General features: G+C 42.4%; 1 protein-coding gene and 1 long non-coding RNA gene across 6 annotated transcripts in view; one reads left to right on the forward strand and one right to left on the reverse strand.

Annotated features, from left to right (window-relative positions):
- LOC126281332 (caspase-6-like) overlaps nucleotides 1-5,470 on the forward strand; it is a 142,245-nt gene extending 136,775 nt beyond the window's left edge. For all 5 annotated transcript variants that reach the window (XM_049980226.1, XM_049980208.1, XM_049980217.1 and 2 more), the window contains one exon: nucleotides 2,450-5,470. In XM_049980226.1, the coding sequence (XP_049836183.1) occupies nucleotides 2,450-2,679 (230 nt within the window). In that variant the 3' untranslated portion in view covers nucleotides 2,680-5,470. The remainder of the gene's footprint in view (nucleotides 1-2,449) is intronic.
- LOC126281345 (uncharacterized) overlaps nucleotides 1-20,863 on the reverse strand; it is a 145,127-nt gene that overhangs the window by 53,453 nt on the left and 70,811 nt on the right. The gene's annotated exons all lie outside the window — the stretch shown is intronic.

The following is a 20,863-nucleotide window of genomic DNA, read 5'->3' on the forward strand; positions in this document are numbered from 1 at the left end:
ACCATTCGCAACCGTCTCCATGAAGATCGGCTACGGTCCTGCACACCGTTAGGCCGTCTTCCGCTCACGCCCCAACATCGTGCAGCCCGCCTCCAGTGGTGTCGCGACAGGCGTGAATGGAGGGACGAATGGAGACGTGTCGTCTTCAGCGATGAGAGTCGCTTCTGCCTTGGTGCCAATGATGGTCGTATGCGTGTTTGGCACCGTGCAGGTGAGCGCCACAATCAGGACTGCATACGACCGAGGCACACAGGGCCAACACCCGGCATCATGGTGTGGGGAGCGATCTCCTACACTGGCTGTACACCTCTGGTGATCGTCGAGGGGACACTGAATAGTGCACGGTACATCCAAACCGTCTTCGAACCCATCGTTCTACCATTCCTAGACCGGCAAGGGAACTTGCTGTTCCAACAGGACAATGCACGTCCGCATGTATCCCGTGCCACCCAACGTGCTCTAGAAGGTGTAAGTCAGCTACCCTGGCCAGCAAGATCTCCGGATCTGTACCCCATTGAGCATGTTTGGGACTGGATGAAGCGTCGTCTCACGCGGTCTGCACGTCCAGCACGAACGCTGGTCCAACTGAGGCGCCAGGTGGAAATGGCATGGCAAGCCGTTCCACAAGACTACATCCAGCATCTCTACGATCGTCTCCATGGGAGAATGGCAGCCTGCATTGCTGCGAAAGGAGGATATACACTGTACTAGTGCCGACATTGTGCATGCTCTGTTGCCTGTGTCTATGTGCCTGTGGTTCTGTCAGTGTGATCATGTGATGTATCTGACCCCAGGAATGTGTCAATAAAGTCTCCCCTTCCTGGGACAATGAATTCACGGTGTTCTTATTTCAATTTCCAGGAGTGTACATGGAAAAACACAGAAGTTAGTTAAAAACTACGCATTATCTTCAACATGTACACGTCCCTATAGATATTCGGATTTAGGTTATGGCATAGTCGATATGCCTGCCGTCATTGGCGATTATGCCGCGCAGACAAATAGCGGAATTCTGCATGACCCACTGAAGTGTTGGAACATTGATGCTCTCGATGACCTCCTGTCTGGCTGTTTTCAGCTCAGCAATGGGTTTGGAATTACTGCTGTATCCCTTACCTTCAATATAGCCACACAAAAAGGAGTCACATGTGTTCAGATCTGGAGAAAGTGGCAGCCAATCGAGGCTGTTGCCAGTAGTCTCTGCGAACCCCAGAGTCAGAATGCAGTTCCCAAAGTGCTCCTCCAGGACATCAATCACTCTCCTGCTTCGATGGGCTCGATCTCTGTCTTGCATGAACCACATCTTGTCGAAATCAGGGTCACTTTGGATAATGGGAATGAAATCATCTTCTAAAACCTTCGTGTACCTTTCAGTAGCCACAATGCCATCAAGGAGTATCTCACCGATTATTCCGTGACCGAATATGCACACTTCACAGTCGCCCATTAAGGGTGAAGAGACTTCTCGATCGCGAAATGCGGATTCTCAGTCCCCCAAATGCACCCAGTGTTACAGATGCTGCTCCTAAGCGCGAAGAACAATTTTTGGCAAAGTCACTGAGTTCATCGAATAAGAAAATTTGTGAAGGAATTTATGACACTGTGTACAGTACTAAGGATGAATTTTCCACTGGATTTAGGTTAACTGACTTAGAAATACTTGTCTATATGATTAATGTTTCACGTGCATGTAGTAATTGTGGGTCAAGGGTCCTTCGACTTATGTTGACAGTGAAAGAATTGTCATTGTAAGTAATAAATATATTTTATGTAAAGTTTGTAAATAAGATGTTTATTTCGAAAGTTGTTCTCTCCATGAGAAGATGTATGAGACGAATACAAAATTGTGTTACACCTTGAGATGCTTACGTGTAGGCAGAGAAGGCAAAAATTTGTTTTGTGGTTTCATAAGCTTGCCTGCACCAGTTACTAGATTCAGTGATTACAAAAGCACACACCTCAATGCTCTTGAAGTTGAGTGCAAGGAGGACAAGAAAACAGCTGTTGAGGAAACTGTAGATATCAACAATGAAGGGGAAGAAGAACACTGTGTGGTAAAGACAGATCTATGCGTCTCTTGTGACGAAGTGGGGCCATACATGACTTCATGGTGTGGATACAGGGGAAATCTTAGATTTCAAGTAATGGGCAAATATTGTTCTCACTGTGACGCAAGAAAGAATTGTGGTGGCACTGAAGAAGTGGCAGCTGCAACACAAGAAAGGATATGAATTACTTACAACTTCTGCAACCATCATCACCACGTTCTTCTGTATATATTCCAATTTTTCATTTATTTGAAAGTTGTTCAATATTTACAAATGTTTATTGGAACTATTTTAAACCTCCGTCTTTGCGTAATTTTTTGAGTATGAGTGTCCATGATGCACAGTATCTTTCTTATTGCATGTATCTGTCGCTTTACTGTGAATCCTTTGAAATGTTACAGGTTCACAGTCATTCCGCAACCTACAAAGTGGTGCATGGTACGTGCAGATCCTGTGCGCTCAACTGGAGGCCCACGGTAGAACTAAGGACTTAGTGTCGCTGCTCACAGACGTGAACCGCATCGTGAGCGAACAGTTTCGCTCGTGCATCCCTCAAAATCCAGAGTTACATAACAAGATTCAGGAACCCTGCTTCACTTCTGCCTTGAAACGTCGATTGTATTTCCGGTAGAGTAATCATCCTGGACAGCCAAAGTTCCCAACCAGCCAAAATTCCCAACCAGCCAAAGTTCCCAACCAGCCAAAGTTCCCAACCAGCCAAAGTTCCCAACCAGCCACTACTTGCCATTGCAGGCTTGTTACTGCATTCATTGGAATCAACACCAATGCATTCACTGTACCAGAAGATTAGTCAACCAGATCGAACGTTGCCCACAAACAATCTTCTTCCTCTTTTGTTTTGGCCAATAGCATGATTTTTGGCAGATCATTATTTCTGATCTATTGGCACTAATCTTTCAGGAGCTTAACACTACAGTTTTGTTTCATTAACCTTTACATCCATTATTATTAGGATATATTTACACAAATGAAAGTATGAGCCTAAAGGTAATACAACATAATATGTATCGAAATGGACAATGATTGCGTCTTGTTAAATCTTTCCTCATCTCACTGTAAATAATGATATGTAGTTTGTTTCTTTCTATAAATATCGGTAAGATTTCTTAGAAGTAACTTTGTGTGAACCATACCAATCCTTACTAATGTTAGCTCTTGTCTTTGAAATTTGCTGTAAAGTACACTACAACTGGACTCAGTGGAGAATGTCTTAATAAACAGCACAGCACATCAGTAAAAGATATAGAAAATTCTCATTAAATTAAAGAGTCACAGAAGTGTATACAGGGCAGAATAACAAATGCATCATGTCTACCTTCTCTTGAAAGTGCCTTGTGAATGAAAACTTCAAGGTCATTCTTTGAATTCACCAGTGATATCTCTTACTAAATGTGGTATGATTTTGCAGCGATTTTTCAAGGTTTTGATCTACATCAAACATCTGCTGTGGGTATATGATATACAGCAATATATTTCGACTTGTAAGCTTATTTACTAACTCATTCAATTAAGTATCCAACAAAACCGATATTCAATTAAAGTAAATTAATTTGCAAAAACAGGCATTGATTTTATGTTGAACAATATTTCGGAAATGAAGATACTATCACGTTTGACAAATTACTATTTCATCGCCTTTAACATGGATCTTTAACAATTTTATATTCAAAATGACTGCTTACTTTATGAAGAACTATAAACCCTTTTCTGAATTTGTAAGTGAACAGACTGATTTACTGAATACAAGACTTGGGTTTCGAAGGAGTGACTTTCTAAACCACATGCCACCATCCATGTTTGTGTTTCCTAAGATTACATTAAATCGTTTAAGACGAATTCCGATATGGTTCTCCTAAAAACATCAGAGCTCATTTCGCTGCTCTTCCTTACCCAGTCCGCAGATGTGCTCCGTCTCTGATGACAACTTCGTCATTGACAATTACGTCCTAAAGTTTCTTCCATACTCCCCGACTTACACTACAGCGAAATGTATTAATGAGGTGTTGTAGAGGCAGATTTCCTCATTTTCTACATTTACTTTAGGATAAAATCATGATAATTCGCTAAAGGTGCTCTAGATACACCGATGAGAAAAAAAAAACATATAAAGTATAAACTCAAATACTTGTCCTTATCTACGAGGCGCGTTCAATAAGAAGTAAAATAAATTGCTTTAAGCAGGCTGGTGTCATTCAGGATTGCAATACTTCTACATCTACATCCATAATCCGCAAGCGACTTGACGGTGTGTAGGGGAGGGTACTATGAGTATCTCTATCGGTTCTCCCTTTTATTCCAGTCTTGTATTGTTCGTGGAAAGAAAGATTGTCGGTATGCCTCTGTGTGGGCTCTACTCTCTCTGATTTTATCCTCATGGACTTTCTGCGAGATATACGTAGGAGGGAGCAATATACTGCTTCACTCCTCGGGGTAAAGGAATGTTCTCGAAACTTCAACAAAAGCCCGTAATGAGCTACTGAGCGACTCTCTTGCAGAGTCTTCCACTGGAGTTATCTGTCATCTCCGTAACACTTTCGCTATTACCAAATGATCCTGTAACAAAGCGCGCTGCTGTCCGTTGGATCTTCACTATCTCTTCCATCTACCCTATTCTAACTTGGTGGTTGTACCACAGTGGCTCTTTTCCATTTCTTATGATCTTGCTTGGCACATACTCATGTAATGTATATTCATAACATTCTCCATTCTTTTAGCTACAGAATCTTATTTTTCAACATGATCTTCGTTCAATGCGACGGATTTACACCACCTTACTGGAAGATTCTGTATGTTCGCATGGCGACGTCGGTGCAAACGTCTTTCCGCACCAACAGAGACGTCCAGTGTGCAGTAAGGTGCATGATTGTGATCCGTCGATCACCGCGTATAAGAGTTCCCATTTTCCAATATTACAGAAGTCACAGCTGTGAACGGCCGGCCGCCACGCGGGAGATTAGACAGGTTTGAGAGGTCTTGTTGCAACAATATCACACACCTTGCCCGACGACTCACCGTGACTTTGTTCAATACCATATCTCCGTAAGCATTCTGCAAGGGTAGACATTCCGCAAGTGTAGACATTCTAGAAGCGCCTAGGAATACCTGCAATGCTCAGATTTTCCGCCAAAAGAGACTTAATGACAGCTCTCTGCTTGGAATGCACCTCTGTTGCAGACGCAATTTTGGAGGCTACGTATAGGGGCTGAAGCGGGAATATTTCACGATGCCCCACAGCAAATGCTACATTTTTTCAACCGTAACTAGTCGGGAAAAAAATCTGTTGCATTACTTATTGAACACCATCGTTACCATTTGTTTGTTCTGTTTTAAAACTATTGTTTATGCTAATGTGGCTTTCATCTACAACTGAGTAAATAAAATTGTTTCTGGAAAACCTTGTATGTTAACTGTTGTGTTATTTATCTATTGTTAAACCTATTAACCATTTAGTTTACAATTGCCGGTTTAGCTGAGAGCGCTGCCAACTTTTGACTTGTGCTGGCTATTCGGAATAACTGCTCTCAGTAAAAACGTAATCCTGTTCGTGAACTGTACTTGGTATACATTGAGAGGAACCCACATGCCTTGCTCATACTGTGGCATCAAGCAGGCAGGCCTGCAAGATGAGTGGTATGCCAAGCGAGTGGATTTGTTGTTATTTCTCTTGTAACATCAATGACTGATTATGAGCTCTAGTACCCACAATTAAGCTACAAATTATTCTCCTCTTTGAATATTACGCAACGGACACGGATAACCCACATCTGACTATTAGTAATTTACACAACTCTGATTGTTCACTATGCTCTGGCAATACCACATTTTTCTTTCTTACCCAACGGCTGTGACCAACACATGGCCATCGCACTGAATATGAATGGCGCACACATTATAAATTTTGGGTTTAATGACTACACACTATTTGAATAACAAGGCCACCAATCTTTTTCTTTTCACTATCTTTTTTATTCCGATAAATTCTATTATATTTCAAAGATAACCTAAACACACCATTACATTTTATACAACAATTACACATGAGAAACTCCTCCCAGTGGGCATGGCTTTAAATTGGTGATTCTCTGTCTCATGGTCTCGTAATTATTTAACACTACAGTGCACTTTCTGGATAGGATGGTGGATCTTTTGTTATGTCTCACACTTCGACTCTCACACCTATCATCACGAAAATTTACTCCAGACCGATCAGTACAAAAAGAATCATGCATAACCCACTGCCTCTGAACCTATCTTGCTACTCTCCCATGCAAACCACACATACTTGGATTACATGAAATACACCACACTGGCAACAATCACCACAAAGAATAGTCACAATGTTAGAATTACTTTCAGCTTTCCCACTTCAATTAGTATTCATCCCAGATTCCCACGATACTGCCCAACTTCATAACTTTTCTTTCCTACTACGAACTCTGGAGCATATTTGCACGTCTTCCTATGCAAAGCAAGTTAAGTGGCGTTACTGGATAGACGGTTGACTCACCTTGCTTCTCTCTCAGTGCATTAGAGTTTGAATCCAGCGTCACACAGAAACATGACAAGCAAAGTAATATTAAGAACATATTCGTCACACGCGCGAGTCCTCAACTGATACCATGGACGAGCTCTTCTCTTTATCCCTTGTCTCATACACAGATTGAGACTCACACAGAACTCACCACGTGGAAGTACCCGTCTCTAATTTCAAGTCCTCCACACGCCATTTCTTAAATATTTCCAACTTATAGTACACACACCAGTAATTCAGCTTAACTTTAGCACTCTGAGGTATTCCAACTTAGTACTAGCACTAGCAAGTATTCCAACTTATTGCTACACGTGGTTTCACTGAGACCGTTGATCACTTCCGAAGATTACTACAATCCCCTTAATATTATCTGTCTTTCATTTAATTCTCCCCCAAAAGTTCCTGAAATAATTATTCCAAGCTACTCTTAAGTATTTCACATGCATACCATTTTCTCCACTCTTTTGTCTTTACGGAGCACACCTAAGACAGGTCTTACCAACACATGATCCAGCGCCAGAATGCTGAAACATGGCCGTTCTTCAGGTCATCTCGCACCTTGGCCAAGGTGGGGGAGCACCTTGCTACTGTCTTGGTCGCCACATTTCAGGTGCTCAAAGCTCAGGTAAATTTCGTCTCAAAGATGATCATATATTGCACATTCACTATCTGTAGTTAGCAGAGAACCATACATTCATTCATTTCACAGATCTCACCAAATTGGATGTAGGGATTTATTTTGTGGGAGTGCACATGTGATCAATTAAATAAATAAATTGTCATTCTTTCCTGCACTGGTATCCGGCTTCGGTGTATTAAGTGAAATTGAGTTATGTTGTTCTGACAAGAATAACGATGAATGTTGTTCCTATTTTCAATGTCGGAAAGTACTGTATCCTTTTAACATGCAGCAGATAAAACATATATACATTCTGGTAACACATTCTTCAACAGAAAAACAATCGAAATGAACAATAATGATATGAAACTATTGTTTTACGGTCGAACAACACAGTTGTACGTGCGTTTAGGAGACAATGGTACATTTGCTTTTAATATCCTCTTCTACAGTGCAACATAAAAATAAAACTGTTTTTTTTTATCTAATAATTTGAGTCGACGTTCAGCGGATAAAAATACATTCACTGTTAATACATTATTCTACAGCAAAGCATAAGAAATGAAAATGAAATTGAAATTTTTGTGTACGATCTAATAACTAACAAAGAGAGGCCCCACTGGAGGGCGAGGGGGGGGAGGGGGGAAATTGACAATGGACACCATACATACGGTGGTGCAGGTTAGAGTCCATTGTGTCATATCCTAGAGTAAGTCACCCTAGTGGGACCCCGTTTGTACTTAATGGACAAAAAAAGAAAGTTCCGGAATTCTGCAGAAGACTCTATACCTTTAATATACAGAAAACATCCCGTCAGCTGAAGCAGCGCATAACACCTATGCTTCCTGTGCATGGGCTTGTGTGTTCACATCTAGTCAAGTGCTGGAACATTTTAAAATCTTTATCGCTATGAGTTTGATCACTGCATTATTAAGTCTTGTAGCAAAATACACATTCCTGAACTGCATTGCACAACCAGTAGACTCTGATTATTCTACTTTGTTTTTTAATCAATTTATCAGCATTTTCAAAAGTTTAAATATTATGGTAGATAAAAATAATTAGTCACATACACAACGATACCAAATGGACAAAGAAAGACAGGAACAAAAAGTGACCTGTTGAAAAAGTTAATACAATGTTTTCAAGAATATTTAAGGGTTGAACACCTAGCTCTTCTGCACACAATTGTACCTCGTCTGCTGACTCGGTAGAGCTGTTTCTGGCGTCAAGCAGCTGTTTCTGTCAAGTCTGAATCAGCCTCGTCCTATATACACCATGTGATTAAATGTACCCGGACGCCCCCCCCCCCCCCTAAAACATAGGTTTTTCATATTAGGTCCATTGTGCTGCCACCTACTGCTAGGTACTCTAAATCAGCGACCTCAGCAGTCACTAGACCTCGTGAGAGCACGGAATGGGATTCTCTGTGGAACTCACGGATTTCAAATGTGGGCAGGTGATTGGGTGTCACTTGTATCATACGTCTGTACACGAGATTTCCACACTCCTAAACATCCCTAGTTCCATTGTTTCCGATATGACAGTGAATTGGAAACGTGAAGGACACGTTCAACACTAAAGCGTACAGGCCGACTTATCTGTTGACTGACAGAGACTGCCGACAGTTGAAGAGGGTCCTAATGTGTAATAGGCGGACATCTATCCAGATCATCACACAGGAATTCCAAATTGTATCAGGATCTACTGCTAGTACTACGACAGTTAGGCAGGAGGTGAGGATTAAAACTGTGTGCCGGACCGAGACTCGAACTCGGGACCTTTGCCTTTCGCGGGCAAGTGATCTACCAACTGAGCTACCCAAGCACAACTCACGCCCCCTACTCACAGCTTTCTTTCAGGAGTGCTAGTTCTGCAAAGTTCGCAGGAGAGCTTCCATTAAGTTTAGAAAGTAGGAGACGAGGTACTGGCAGAAGTAAAGCTGTGAGTACGGGCCGTGAGTCGTGCTTGGGTAGCTTAGTTGGTAGAGCACTTGCCTGCGAAAGGCAAAGGTCCTGAGTTCGAGTCTCGGTCCGGCACACAGTTTTAATCTGTCAGGGAGTTTCAAATCAGTGCACACTCCGCTGCAGAGTGAAAATTTCATTCTGGGGAGGTGAGAAAACTGCGGGCGACTCCTCATAAGCCACACATCACGCCGATAAATGCCAAACAACGCGTCGCTTGGTGTAAGGAGCGTAAACATTGGACGACTGAACAGTGGAGAAACGTTGTGTGGAGTGACAACTCACGGTGCACAATGGTGCGATCCGATGGCAGGGTATGGGTATGGCGAATGCCTGGTCAACGTCATCTGCCAACGTGTGTAGTGCCAACAGTAAAATTCGGAGATGGTGGTGTTATGGTGTGGTTGTATTTTTCGTGGAGGGGGCTTGAACCCCTAGCAGTTGTGCGTGGCACTGTCACAGCACAGGCCTATGTTGATGTTTTAAGCAGCTTCCTGCTTGGCACTGTTGAACAGCAATTCGGGGAGGGCGATTGCATCTTTCAACACGATCGAGCACCTCTTCATAACGCAAGGCATGGAATGGACTTGCCTGCACAGAATCCTGATCTGAATCCTGCAGAATACCTTTGGGATGTTTTGGAACGCCGACTTGGTGCCAGGCCTCACCGACCGACATCGATACCTCTCCTCAGTGCAGCACTCCGTGAATAATGGGCTGCCATTCCCCAAGAAACATTCCAGCACCTGATTGTAAGTATTCCTGCGAGAGTGGAAGCTGTCATCAAGACTAAGGGTGGGCCAACACAATATTGAACTCCAGCATTACCTATGGATGGCGCCACGAACTTTTAAGTAATTTTCAGCCAGGCGTCCGGATACTTTTGATCACGTAGTGTATGCTCGGAACCGCGAAATTTCAATGTCACTGTCTTTTGAAGCTGAATAATTACGCTCCGAATAACTATGTCTGTCAGTGTGTCTCTGTACCAGTGTTCGTCCATAATAGTTTTCACTCTCCTTCCTGCAGTCTTTCGCAATGCTCTGTATTGTAGCCGTAGTCATTTGTTTAAGTCAGGAAAGGGTAACGCTACTGAAGTTATTTGATGAATCCTTCTGTTTCATTAAATTCCGGGTAAGTTCGACAGGGCTCACATCACAGTTGTAGGGTGGAAGGCTTAACACTAAGTTCTTTCCCGGATTCTTTTAGTATTGTATCTATTGTAATTCTGGCTTAGATTTGTAAAAATGGTTCACATGGCTCTGAGCACTATGAGACTTAACATCTGTGGTCATCAGTCCCCTAGAACTTAGAACTACTTAAACCTAACTAACCTAAGGACATCACACACATCCATGCCCGAGGCAGGATTCGAACCTGCGAACTTAGCGGTCACGTGATTCCAGACTGAAGTGCCTAGAACAGCAAGGCCACACAAACCGGCTTAGGTTTGTAACGTTTCACAAGTTCCAAGAGCTCGTTGCGTGTTAAATCCGCATCCAACGGAATTTTATGCGTAGTCAGCCAAGATTGTTTATCAACTTTACGAGAAGACGTGTTGGGCACTTTATTTTGTGAACCCAACGCTAGGGTGCATTGTCTAATATCGCAATACTTCCATCTGGAATATTTGGTATTGGGTGCTCTTGGAACTATTTTATGTTATTTTTGTTGTTCATTTCGCTGTGAGAAACTTTCGACGTTGATCTCGAATCGTAGATGAGCTCTACACCTTCAGGGAATCCCATTTCTCCTCCCGCATGAACCACTATTGTTGTTTGTACAGAACTTTGCATTTTTTCGCACACCTGGTACGCCACTATGCTTCCAACATTTACTGACAGTATAGTGTGTATGCACCCATGTTTCATCCGTATACAGGACGTGTTTCTTCGCACCTTTCTCCTTTTCTCTCAGAGTTCTAAGAAAGCATGAACGCCATGCTACAATGTCCTCCCTCTCAACCAGAAATTAGAAATTTTCGTTTATTTTTTTTATTTTTTTAGAAACGAGACCCCATATCCTTCATAATTTTCCAGAATGTGTTTCGTTTTTCCGTGAAATTAATATCTGTATCATCCTTCACCCAACTATAAGGCTTTCGAAGAGAGGGTCTTTCTTCTTTAACGTCGTAATATTCCAAGAACTTCCTTTTCAGTAAAGACTTACCAAAGACGTCGAGACTCTTCATTTTCTTCCTCAGACTCTTCTATCCTGGCGTCACAGTTTTCTGACCACTCTGTCTGGCTTTCTTAGCATTCTCCGCAACATTACACGTTGTTCTCACATTCTTTGTTCTCACTCTCTTTCCGACTGTGGCTGCTAGTAAAGGAATTATATAAATTTTTTTATGAATATATAGACACTAGTTCAACTACCAGAGATTAATACGTAAAGCATTTCCTGAACAAAAGAAGCTTCTCGCTCTTCGTTTATTAGTTTTAGAATAAGTTACCTTTCGCTGTTATCCTGACCTAGTGTTAAGAAGTGCTGTGCCATTTGTTACTGATAAAATTGGGTTAAATAATGAAGGTGATTTTCAAGCAGAGCGATTTCGTCTTTTATGATACCATGGGTCCCAGCTCCTGAAATTCTGGAAAATTATTACTATTATTTTAATTTTATGCAGAGTATTTAGATGGAGGCGACGATCTTCACGGTGACGTTGCTCAATAGTAGAGGTACGTGAATGTATTCATCTTTTTACTTTCATGGTTGCTACCATCAATTTCAGTGTACTGTATTGGCAGCGACATTCAGAAACTGCAGTCTTTCTTTTCATTTATGTTCTAAGATGAAGAAATACATTTAATTGTAATTCTTTTTACCCAGGCAACGGGAGATGATTACTCAAAATGTACGTGCCTCTATCCCGTTCGTATGTTCGCATGCATTTGAGTGTGTACAAGGGTAACTATATTTAAGACTCATTTCCTACACAGACCACCCATTCGCGAATGTACGTGCCCTCTTATTTGATGTAGTCAGTCGGCCGTATTCTTTAATAACATTATTTGTAATATTCAGTGGGCTAGTTTCCACAATTGAACTTTGCCTGTGTCGTGACAGCGCTTCACGCAAAATATTTATTACGCGACTTCCACAATAACTATTATTTCAAAATTTCGACTACCGACTGAATAAAGATTTTTTCTAACAATAACAATAGCAAAACATAATAATATAAGAGGTCGCGTTACAGAAGGCGACCGAGTGCCATGACGTTTGTTAATTTTCAGAAAACTTCAGTACAAATTTTAAGTGGAAATATTTAAGTAATTTTTCCCATCCATTATTGCGACTATAACCAATTGTTTCTGTTACATGTTACGCTAACTGCGTGTAAGATCACGAAATTTACTAATGAAATGAACACATAAATTTTACACATATCCATAAATTAAAAATTTTGAAAAAAGGAGGAACTTCTGCAACATCAAATTTTTAACCGACTACTAAGAAAACGACTGGCAAAAGAAAATACGTAAGGTAAGAGGAACAGCACTACTACGCTTTTAGTTGACCGTGAATGTGGGACTGAATAGCATTTTTCCAACACCCACAGCGTAGCACGCATTTTTTTCCAAATTTCATTTTTTTTATGATTTGTAGATTGCTGTTAGTAAAATATACGTGAATGCGTCACAAGATGGCGGATCATTTTCATTGATTGCGCGCGTAAAAATCATTTATCAGTCCACTGTTTTACCAAAGACATATTTTACCACATTGAATTTCACGAAAGAGCGCGACGTCATCTGTGATTTGTTTACGTGTAGTACGAGCCGCAATAGTAGTGAAGTTCGGCGGCACGCTGGTTTACGATTACATACAGCTATGGTGAAATTAAGATCACAAACCAAATGGTTCAAATGGCTCTGAGTACTATGGGACTTAACATCTGTGGTCATCAGTCTCCTAGAACTTAGAACTACTTAAACCTAACTAACTACAGGATATCACACACAACCATGCCCGAGGCAGGATTCAAACCAGCGAACGTAGCGGTCGCGCAGACGATGAATAATTCGTCAGATGAGGAATCAGTTGCTCAATCTATACCTGACACAGATATAGAAAACATTGCAGATACAGATACCGCAGTCGCAGCAACTAGTGGTACTCAGTCGCAAGCGACAGACGAAAATTTGTCAACTCTAGAAAGTGTTCCGGATTCCGCACACGTACCAGGTCCAGCAGAGCCAGGCATTATGCAGATGTTAAGAACAATAACAACACAGATAGAAAATGCAACAGTCCAAATGAAGACACAGATAGAAAATGTCACAGCACAGATAGGGAATGAAACGGCCCAAATGAATGCTCAGGCCAAAAATGTCACAACGCAGATAGAAAATGTCACAGCACAGAGAGGGAATGTGACATACCAAATGAACAAGCTAGACAGTGGTGTAAAAACCCTTACTGAAATGCACAATAACCTGACGACACAACTGACACAACTAAAAAGAGAGGTAGAGGATCAGGTAATAGAAGTAGTGCGTGAAGATCTAAACTGTATGAATCGGGGTATTGATAGTTTGAAAATCACAGTTAAGGATGTGCCAAATCCGATAAGTGAGTTAACTGAAAATTTCAATGCCATGAGTGTACAGCAAGCCGAGCTTAACACAAAAATGCAGGAAGCTGTAAATCAAGTTGAGGATTTGACAAAACAGCAGAAACAGCAATTCGAGGACGTTTTAGAAGAAAAAGACACACACATAACCCGTACTCTAGAAACAGAGCTACAAAAAGCAATAAGTAACACAGTGGAGCAAGCATACAGTACACAAAACAAATCTGTGGTTAAACTGACATAGGCCAGTTACGAAAAACTTTGACATAGGACTTACCAGGTTGGCAGAATCAAATAGTCGAGCAACTAAACAGGAAACTTGGTACAAGCATGTGCGGATGAACATGAGGTGTACGGTAATCAACGATACCGTGACGAAAGAAGGGAACAGCAGATAGCTGAACCCACTTTGTCATCAGTTTTGTTAGAATAGAGTCATATAAAACACCCGTCAATTTCAAGTGATTCTCCCGGAAAAAAAACTCCGTGCAACCGGTAATTTTTATAAATCATTCAAAAATGCATTGCCTAAAACGCGGTCGGAACAGCAAAAGATACAATATGTCACTGGTTGTTGTTGTTGTTGTTGTTGTTGTCTTCAGTCCTGAGACTGGTTTGATGCAGCTCTCCATGCTACTCTATCCTGTGCAAGCTTCTTCATCTCCCAGTACCTACTGCAACCTACATCCTTCTTAATCTGCTTAGTGTATTCATCTCTTTGTCTCCCTCTACGATTTTTACCCTCCACGCCACCCTCCAATAGTAAATTGGTGATCCCTTGATGCCTCAGAACATGTCCTACCAAACGATTCCTTCTTCTGGTCAAGCTGTGCCACAAACTTCTCTTCTCCCCAATCCTATTCAATACTTCCTCATTAGTTATGTGATCTACTCATCTAATCTTCAGCATTCTTCTGTAGCACCACATTTCGAATGCTTCTATTCTCTTCTTGTCCAAACTCTTTATCGTCCGTGTTTCACTACCATACATGGCTAAACTCCATACAAATACTTTCAGAAACGACTTCCTGACACTTAAATCTATACTCTATGTTAACAAATTTCTCTTCTTCAGAAACGCTTTCCTTGCCATTGCCAGTATACATTTTATATCTTCTCTACTTCGACCATCATCAGTTATTTTGCTCCCCAAATAGCAAAACTCCTTTACTACTTTAAGTGTCTCATTTCCTAATCTAATTCCCTCAGCATCACCCGACTTAATTCGACTACATTCCATTATCCTCATTTTACTTTTGTTGATGTTCATCTTATATCCTCCTTTCAAGACACTGTCCATTCCATTCAACTGCTCTTGCAAGACCTTTGCTGTCTCTGACAGAATTACAATGTCATCGGCGAAACTCAAAGTTTTTATTTCTTCTCCATGGTTTTTAATACCTACTCCGAATTTTTCTTTTGTTTCATTTAATGCTTGCTCAATATACAGATTGAATAACATCGGGGATAGGCTACAATCCTGTCTTACTCCCTTCCCAACCACTGCTTCCCTTTCATGCCCCTCGACTCTTGTAACTGCCATCTGGTTTCTGTACAAATTGTAAATAGCCATTGCTCCCTGTATTTTACCCCTGCCATCTTTAGAATTTGAAAGAGAGTATGCCAGACAACATTGTCAAAAGCTTTCTCTAAGTCTACAAATGCTAGAAACGTTGGTTCGCCTTTCATTAATCTTTCTTCTAAGATAAGTCGTAAGGTCAGTATTGCCTCACGTGTTCCAGTATTTCTACGGAATCCAATCTGATCTTCACCGAGGTCGGCTTCTACTAGTTTTTCCATTCGTCTGTGAAGAATTCGTGGTAGTATTTTGCAGCTGTGGCTTATTAAACTGATAGTTCGGTAATTTTCACAACTGTCAACACCTGCTTTCTTTGGGATTGGAATTATTATATTCTTCTTGAAGTCTGAGGGTATTTCGCCTGTTTCATACATCTTGCTCACCAGATGGTAGAGTTTCGTCAGGACTGGCTCTCCCAAGGCCGTCAGTAGTTCCAATGGAATGTTGTCTACTCCAGGGGCCTTGTTTCGACTCAGGTCTTTCAGTGCTCTGTCAAACTCTTCACGCAGTATCGTATCTCACATTTCATCTTCATCTCCATCCTCTTCCATTTCAATAATATTGTCCTCAAGTACATAGCCCTTGTATAGACCCTCTATATACTCCTTCCACCTTTCTGCTTCCCCTTCTTTGCTTAGAACTGGGTTTCCATCTGAGCTCTTGATATTCATGCAAGTGGTTCTCTTTCCTCCAAAGGTCTCTTTAATTTTCCTGTAGGCAGTATCAGTATTCAGAAGGATGTAGGCTGCAGTAGGTACTGGGAGATGGAGATGCTTGCACAGGATAGAGTGGCATGGAGAGCCTTCTGTTACCCAAGGATTTCTACTAACCCTCGTCTTTTTACCTACTTGATCCTCTGCTCCCTTCACTATTTCATCCCTCAAAGCTACTCATTCTTTTTCAACTGTATTTTTTCCCATACCTTTCAATTGTTCCCTTATGCTCTCCCTGAAACACTGTACAACTTCTGGTTTAGTCAGTTTACCCAGGTCCCATCTCCTTAAATTCCCACCTTTTTGCAGTTTCTTCAGTTTTAATCTACAGTTCATAACCAATAGATTGTGGTCAGAGTCCACATCTGCCCCTGGAAATGCCTTACAATTTAAAACCTGGCTCCTAAATATCTGTCTTACCATTATATCATCTATTTGATACCTTCTAGTATCTTCAGGATTCTTCCATGCATACAACCTTTTTTATGATTTTTAAACCAAGTGTTAGCTATGATTAAGTTATGCTCTGTGCAAAATTCTACCAGACGGCTTCATCTTTCATTTCTCTCCCCCAATCCATATTCACGCACTATATTTCCTTCTCTCCCTTTTCCTACTCTCGAATTCCAGTCACCCATGACTATTAATTTTTCGTCCCCCTTCACTACCTGAATAATTTATTTTATCTCATCGTACATTTCATCAATTTCTTCATCATCTGCAGAGCTAGTTGGCATATGAAACTGTACTACTGTAGTAAGCATGGGCTTCGTGTCTATCTTTAAAATTATGCGTTCACTATGCTGTTGGTAGTAGCTTACACTGACACATTCCTGGGGTCAGATACATCACATGATCACACTGACAGAACCACAGGCACATAGACACAGGCAACAGAGCATGCACAATGTCTGCACTAGTACAGTGTATATCCACCTTTAGCAGCAATGCAGGCTGCTATTCTCCCATGGAGACGATCGTAGAGATGCTGGATGTAGTCCTGTGAAACGGCTTGCCATGCCATTTCCACCTGGCGCCTCAGTTGGACCAGCGTTCGTGCTGGACGTGCAGACCGCGTGAGACGACGCTTCATCCAGTCCCAAACATGCTCAATGGGGGACAGATCCGGAGATCTTGCTGGCCAGGGTAGTTGACTTACACCTTCTAGAGCACGTTGGGTGGCACGGGATACATGCGGACGTGCATTGTCCTGTTGGAACAGCAAGTTCCCTTGCCGGTCTAGGAATGGTAGAACGATGGGTTCGATGACGGTTTGGATGTACTGTGCACTATTCAGTGTCCCCTCGACGATCACCAGAGGTTTACGGCCAGTGTAGGAGATCGCTCCCCACACCATGATGCCGGGTGTTGGCCCTGTGTGCCTCGGTCGTATGCAGTCCTGATTGTGGCGCTCACCTGCACGGCGCCAAACACGCATACGACCATCACTGGCACCAAGGCAGAAGCGACTCTCATCGCTGAAGACGACACGTCTCCATTCGTCCCTCCATTCACGCCTGTCGCGACACCACTGGAGGCGGGCTGCACGATGTTGGGGCGTGAGCGGAAGACGGCCTAACGGTGTGCGGGACCGTAGCCCAGCTTCATGGAGACGGTTGCGAATGGTCCTCGCCGATACCCCAGGAGCAACAGTGTCCCTAATTTGCTGGGAAGTGGCGGTGTGGTCCCCTACGGCACTGCGTAGGATCCTACGGTCTTGGCGTGCATCCGTGCGTCGTTGCGGTCCGGTCCCAGGTCGACGTGCACGTGCACCTTCCGCCGACCACTGGCGACAACATCGATGTACTGTGGAGACCTCACGCCCCACATGTTGAGCAATTCGGCGGTACGTCCACCCGGCCTCCCGCATGCCCACTATACGCCCTCGCTCAAAGTCCGTCAACTGCACATACGGTTCACGTCCACGCTGTCGCGGCATGCTACCAGTGTTAAAGACTGCGATGGAGCTCCGTATGCCACGGCAAACTGGCTGACACTGACGGCGGCGGTGCACAAATGCTGCGCAGCTAGCGCCATTCGACGGCCAACACCGCGGTTCCTGGTGTGTCGACTGTGCCGTGCGTGTGATCATTGCTTGTACAGCCCTCTCGCAGTGTCCGGAGCAAATATGGTGGGTCTGACACACCGGTGTCAATGTGTTCTTTTTTCCATTTCCAGGAGTATATATATATATATATATATATATATATATATATATATATATATATATATATATATGTATGTATGTATGTATATATACCAGTGATACAATGATGCACACAAGTAAACATACACAGACTCAGACTGCAGTATAGCGGCCAAGCTTCATTATCAATCTGTTGTTCGTAGTGCCTAACATTTTAATTTTTCTATTTCTGTATGAATTTTAGTATAGTGATTTATTTATTTATATGCTTTTTATTTATTTCTACTTGTTCTTGATGTGTACCATGCGTAGTTACAATCTTGAGTGACGTGAAGATGAAATTCTTCCCCCACAGTAACTTGCGGGTAGTAAATGCACTGATTTTTCCTCATTTGGAGACAATTTCTATAAGCAGTTTTTGTACATTCATATTTTGTAGTGTCATTTCAATATGTAAGTGCGTCTACAGCTCGTTCCGAAGTGCCGTTGTTCATGAAAAAGTGACCTCTTATGCCCTGGGAGATGTCAGATAGTAACGCGATTGCCAACTGTAGTACTAGAGGCACGTATGTTCTGTGAACACATTCACCTACCAACTTCTATATTGAAATTTTTGAGCAATATGTACCCCGATAAAGTTCTGAAAGAGAATACAGGAGCAAATAACGAGGGACAGAAAGAAAATCAACGGGATGGTGCATAGTTATCCAAAGACAGTGAGTTATTCTGTGTCAGTGACTTGTGAGATATATGCATAGGAACCAGTGAGAATACTATTACACCACAAGCTTTCTCCTTCGAAATAAAGATGACCTGGTAAATCGAGAAGGCCTGTTACGACACGAGTGTTTGTGCAAAGTATAGGACAGTGTGCCGTTGGCAAGCTAAATAATAAAGTGCAGTACTTATCTGCCCGCAGTGACCGTACGAGATGCCCTGTGGTCCCTTCTCACAGCCAAGGTGTACGACGAGTGGAAACAGATGCAGTAGTTTCGTAAACGCTACGAACGCTACACAAAACACTTCACGCAAATGTATTGATCGGCGCGCGACATCGCTATCCGGCGGCGTTTGCACGACTAATGGACTCCAAACGGCGCGTAGCGTGCCGCCAGACTCATTGCTGCGCGTGCGGTTGCTTTTAATTGACACATTATTGACTGACAGTGTGATGCTGGAGGACAATTTGAATAGGAAGCAAAAATCTACGTTCAAATGAACGCTCACCATATTGCAAAGAGGCAGAGAGACACGATTTCCTGATCTACTAAATAAATTCTTACGACTACGACTCATGATTTACGTTCAAATGGTTCAAATGGCTCTGAGCACTATGCGACTTAACATCTGTGGTCAGCAGTCGCCTAGAACTTAGAACTAATTAAACCTAACTAACCTAAGGACATCACACACACATCCATGCCCGAGGCAGGATTCGAACCTGCGACCGTAGCAGTCGCGCGGTTCCGGACTGAGCGCCTAGAACCGCGAGACCACCGCGGCCGGCATGATTTACGTCCCACGTTACAAAACGAAATGTAGAAAAAAGACATCCATGTTCCTTGAACAGTACCCATGTTTGTGTATATGTTAGTGTTAAGCTAGAATAAGTAATAATCTCTGAATTTAATTTGTTACATGTTTATCTTGCCCATTATGAGACAACTATGAAACCCAGAAAGGACAATATCAAATAGATTCTGAGCCGGCCGCGGTGGCCGTGCGGTTCTGGCGCTGCAGTCCGGAACCGCGGGGCTGCTACGGTCGCAGGTTCGAATCCTGCCTCGGGCATGGGTGTGTGTGATGTCCTTAGGTTAGTTAGATTTAAGTACTCCTAAGTTCTAGGGGACTTATGACCTAAGATGTTGAGTTCCATAGTGCTCAGAGCCATTTCAACCATTTTGAACCAAAGAGATCCTGGTATAAAAGAGGGAGGAAGTGGAAAGCATAAGCAACTATCAGGAAAAATTTCTCCCACTTACTACTCCAGATGTCCTTGCAGGCATACAGTCTGGATCGATACACTAAAATACAATAACGTTCTTGTAAAACTTCCTTGTTTTCAGCAAAAATGTAACTCCAGAAAAGACTAATGAAATGTAATGTTATTGTCAACGTGCGACTGAAATTTTTTTTGTACATAGGACCAATGACACTGTGAATCGTCGTAAAGAACTTAACTATAAATTTGATCTAAAAGACGATGTAATATGCACTACTGGCCATTAAAATTGCTGCACCACGAAGATAACGTACTACAGACGCAAAATTTAACCGACACGAAGAAGTTGCTGTGATATGCAAATGATTAGCATTTCAGAGCATTCACACAAGGTTGGCGAGGGTGGCGACACCTACAACATGAGGACAGTTTCCAATCGACTTCTCATACACGAACAGCAGTTGAGCGGCGTTGCCTGGTGAAACGTTGTTGTGATGCCTCGTGTAAGGAGGAGAAATGCTTACCATCGCGTTTCTGATTTTGCAAAAGCTCGGATTGCAGCCTATCGTGATTGCGGTTTATCGTATCGCGACATTGCTGCTCGCGTTGGTCGAGATCCAATGACTTTTAGCAGAATGTGGAATCGGTGGGTTCAGGAGGGTAATACGGAACGCCGTGCTGGATCCCAACGTTTGCAGCAGCATGGACCATCATCTCGAAG

Source organism: Schistocerca gregaria, chromosome 1 (assembly GCF_023897955.1).
Source record: "Schistocerca gregaria isolate iqSchGreg1 chromosome 1, iqSchGreg1.2, whole genome shotgun sequence".
NCBI classification, from domain to species: domain Eukaryota; kingdom Metazoa; phylum Arthropoda; class Insecta; order Orthoptera; family Acrididae; genus Schistocerca; species Schistocerca gregaria.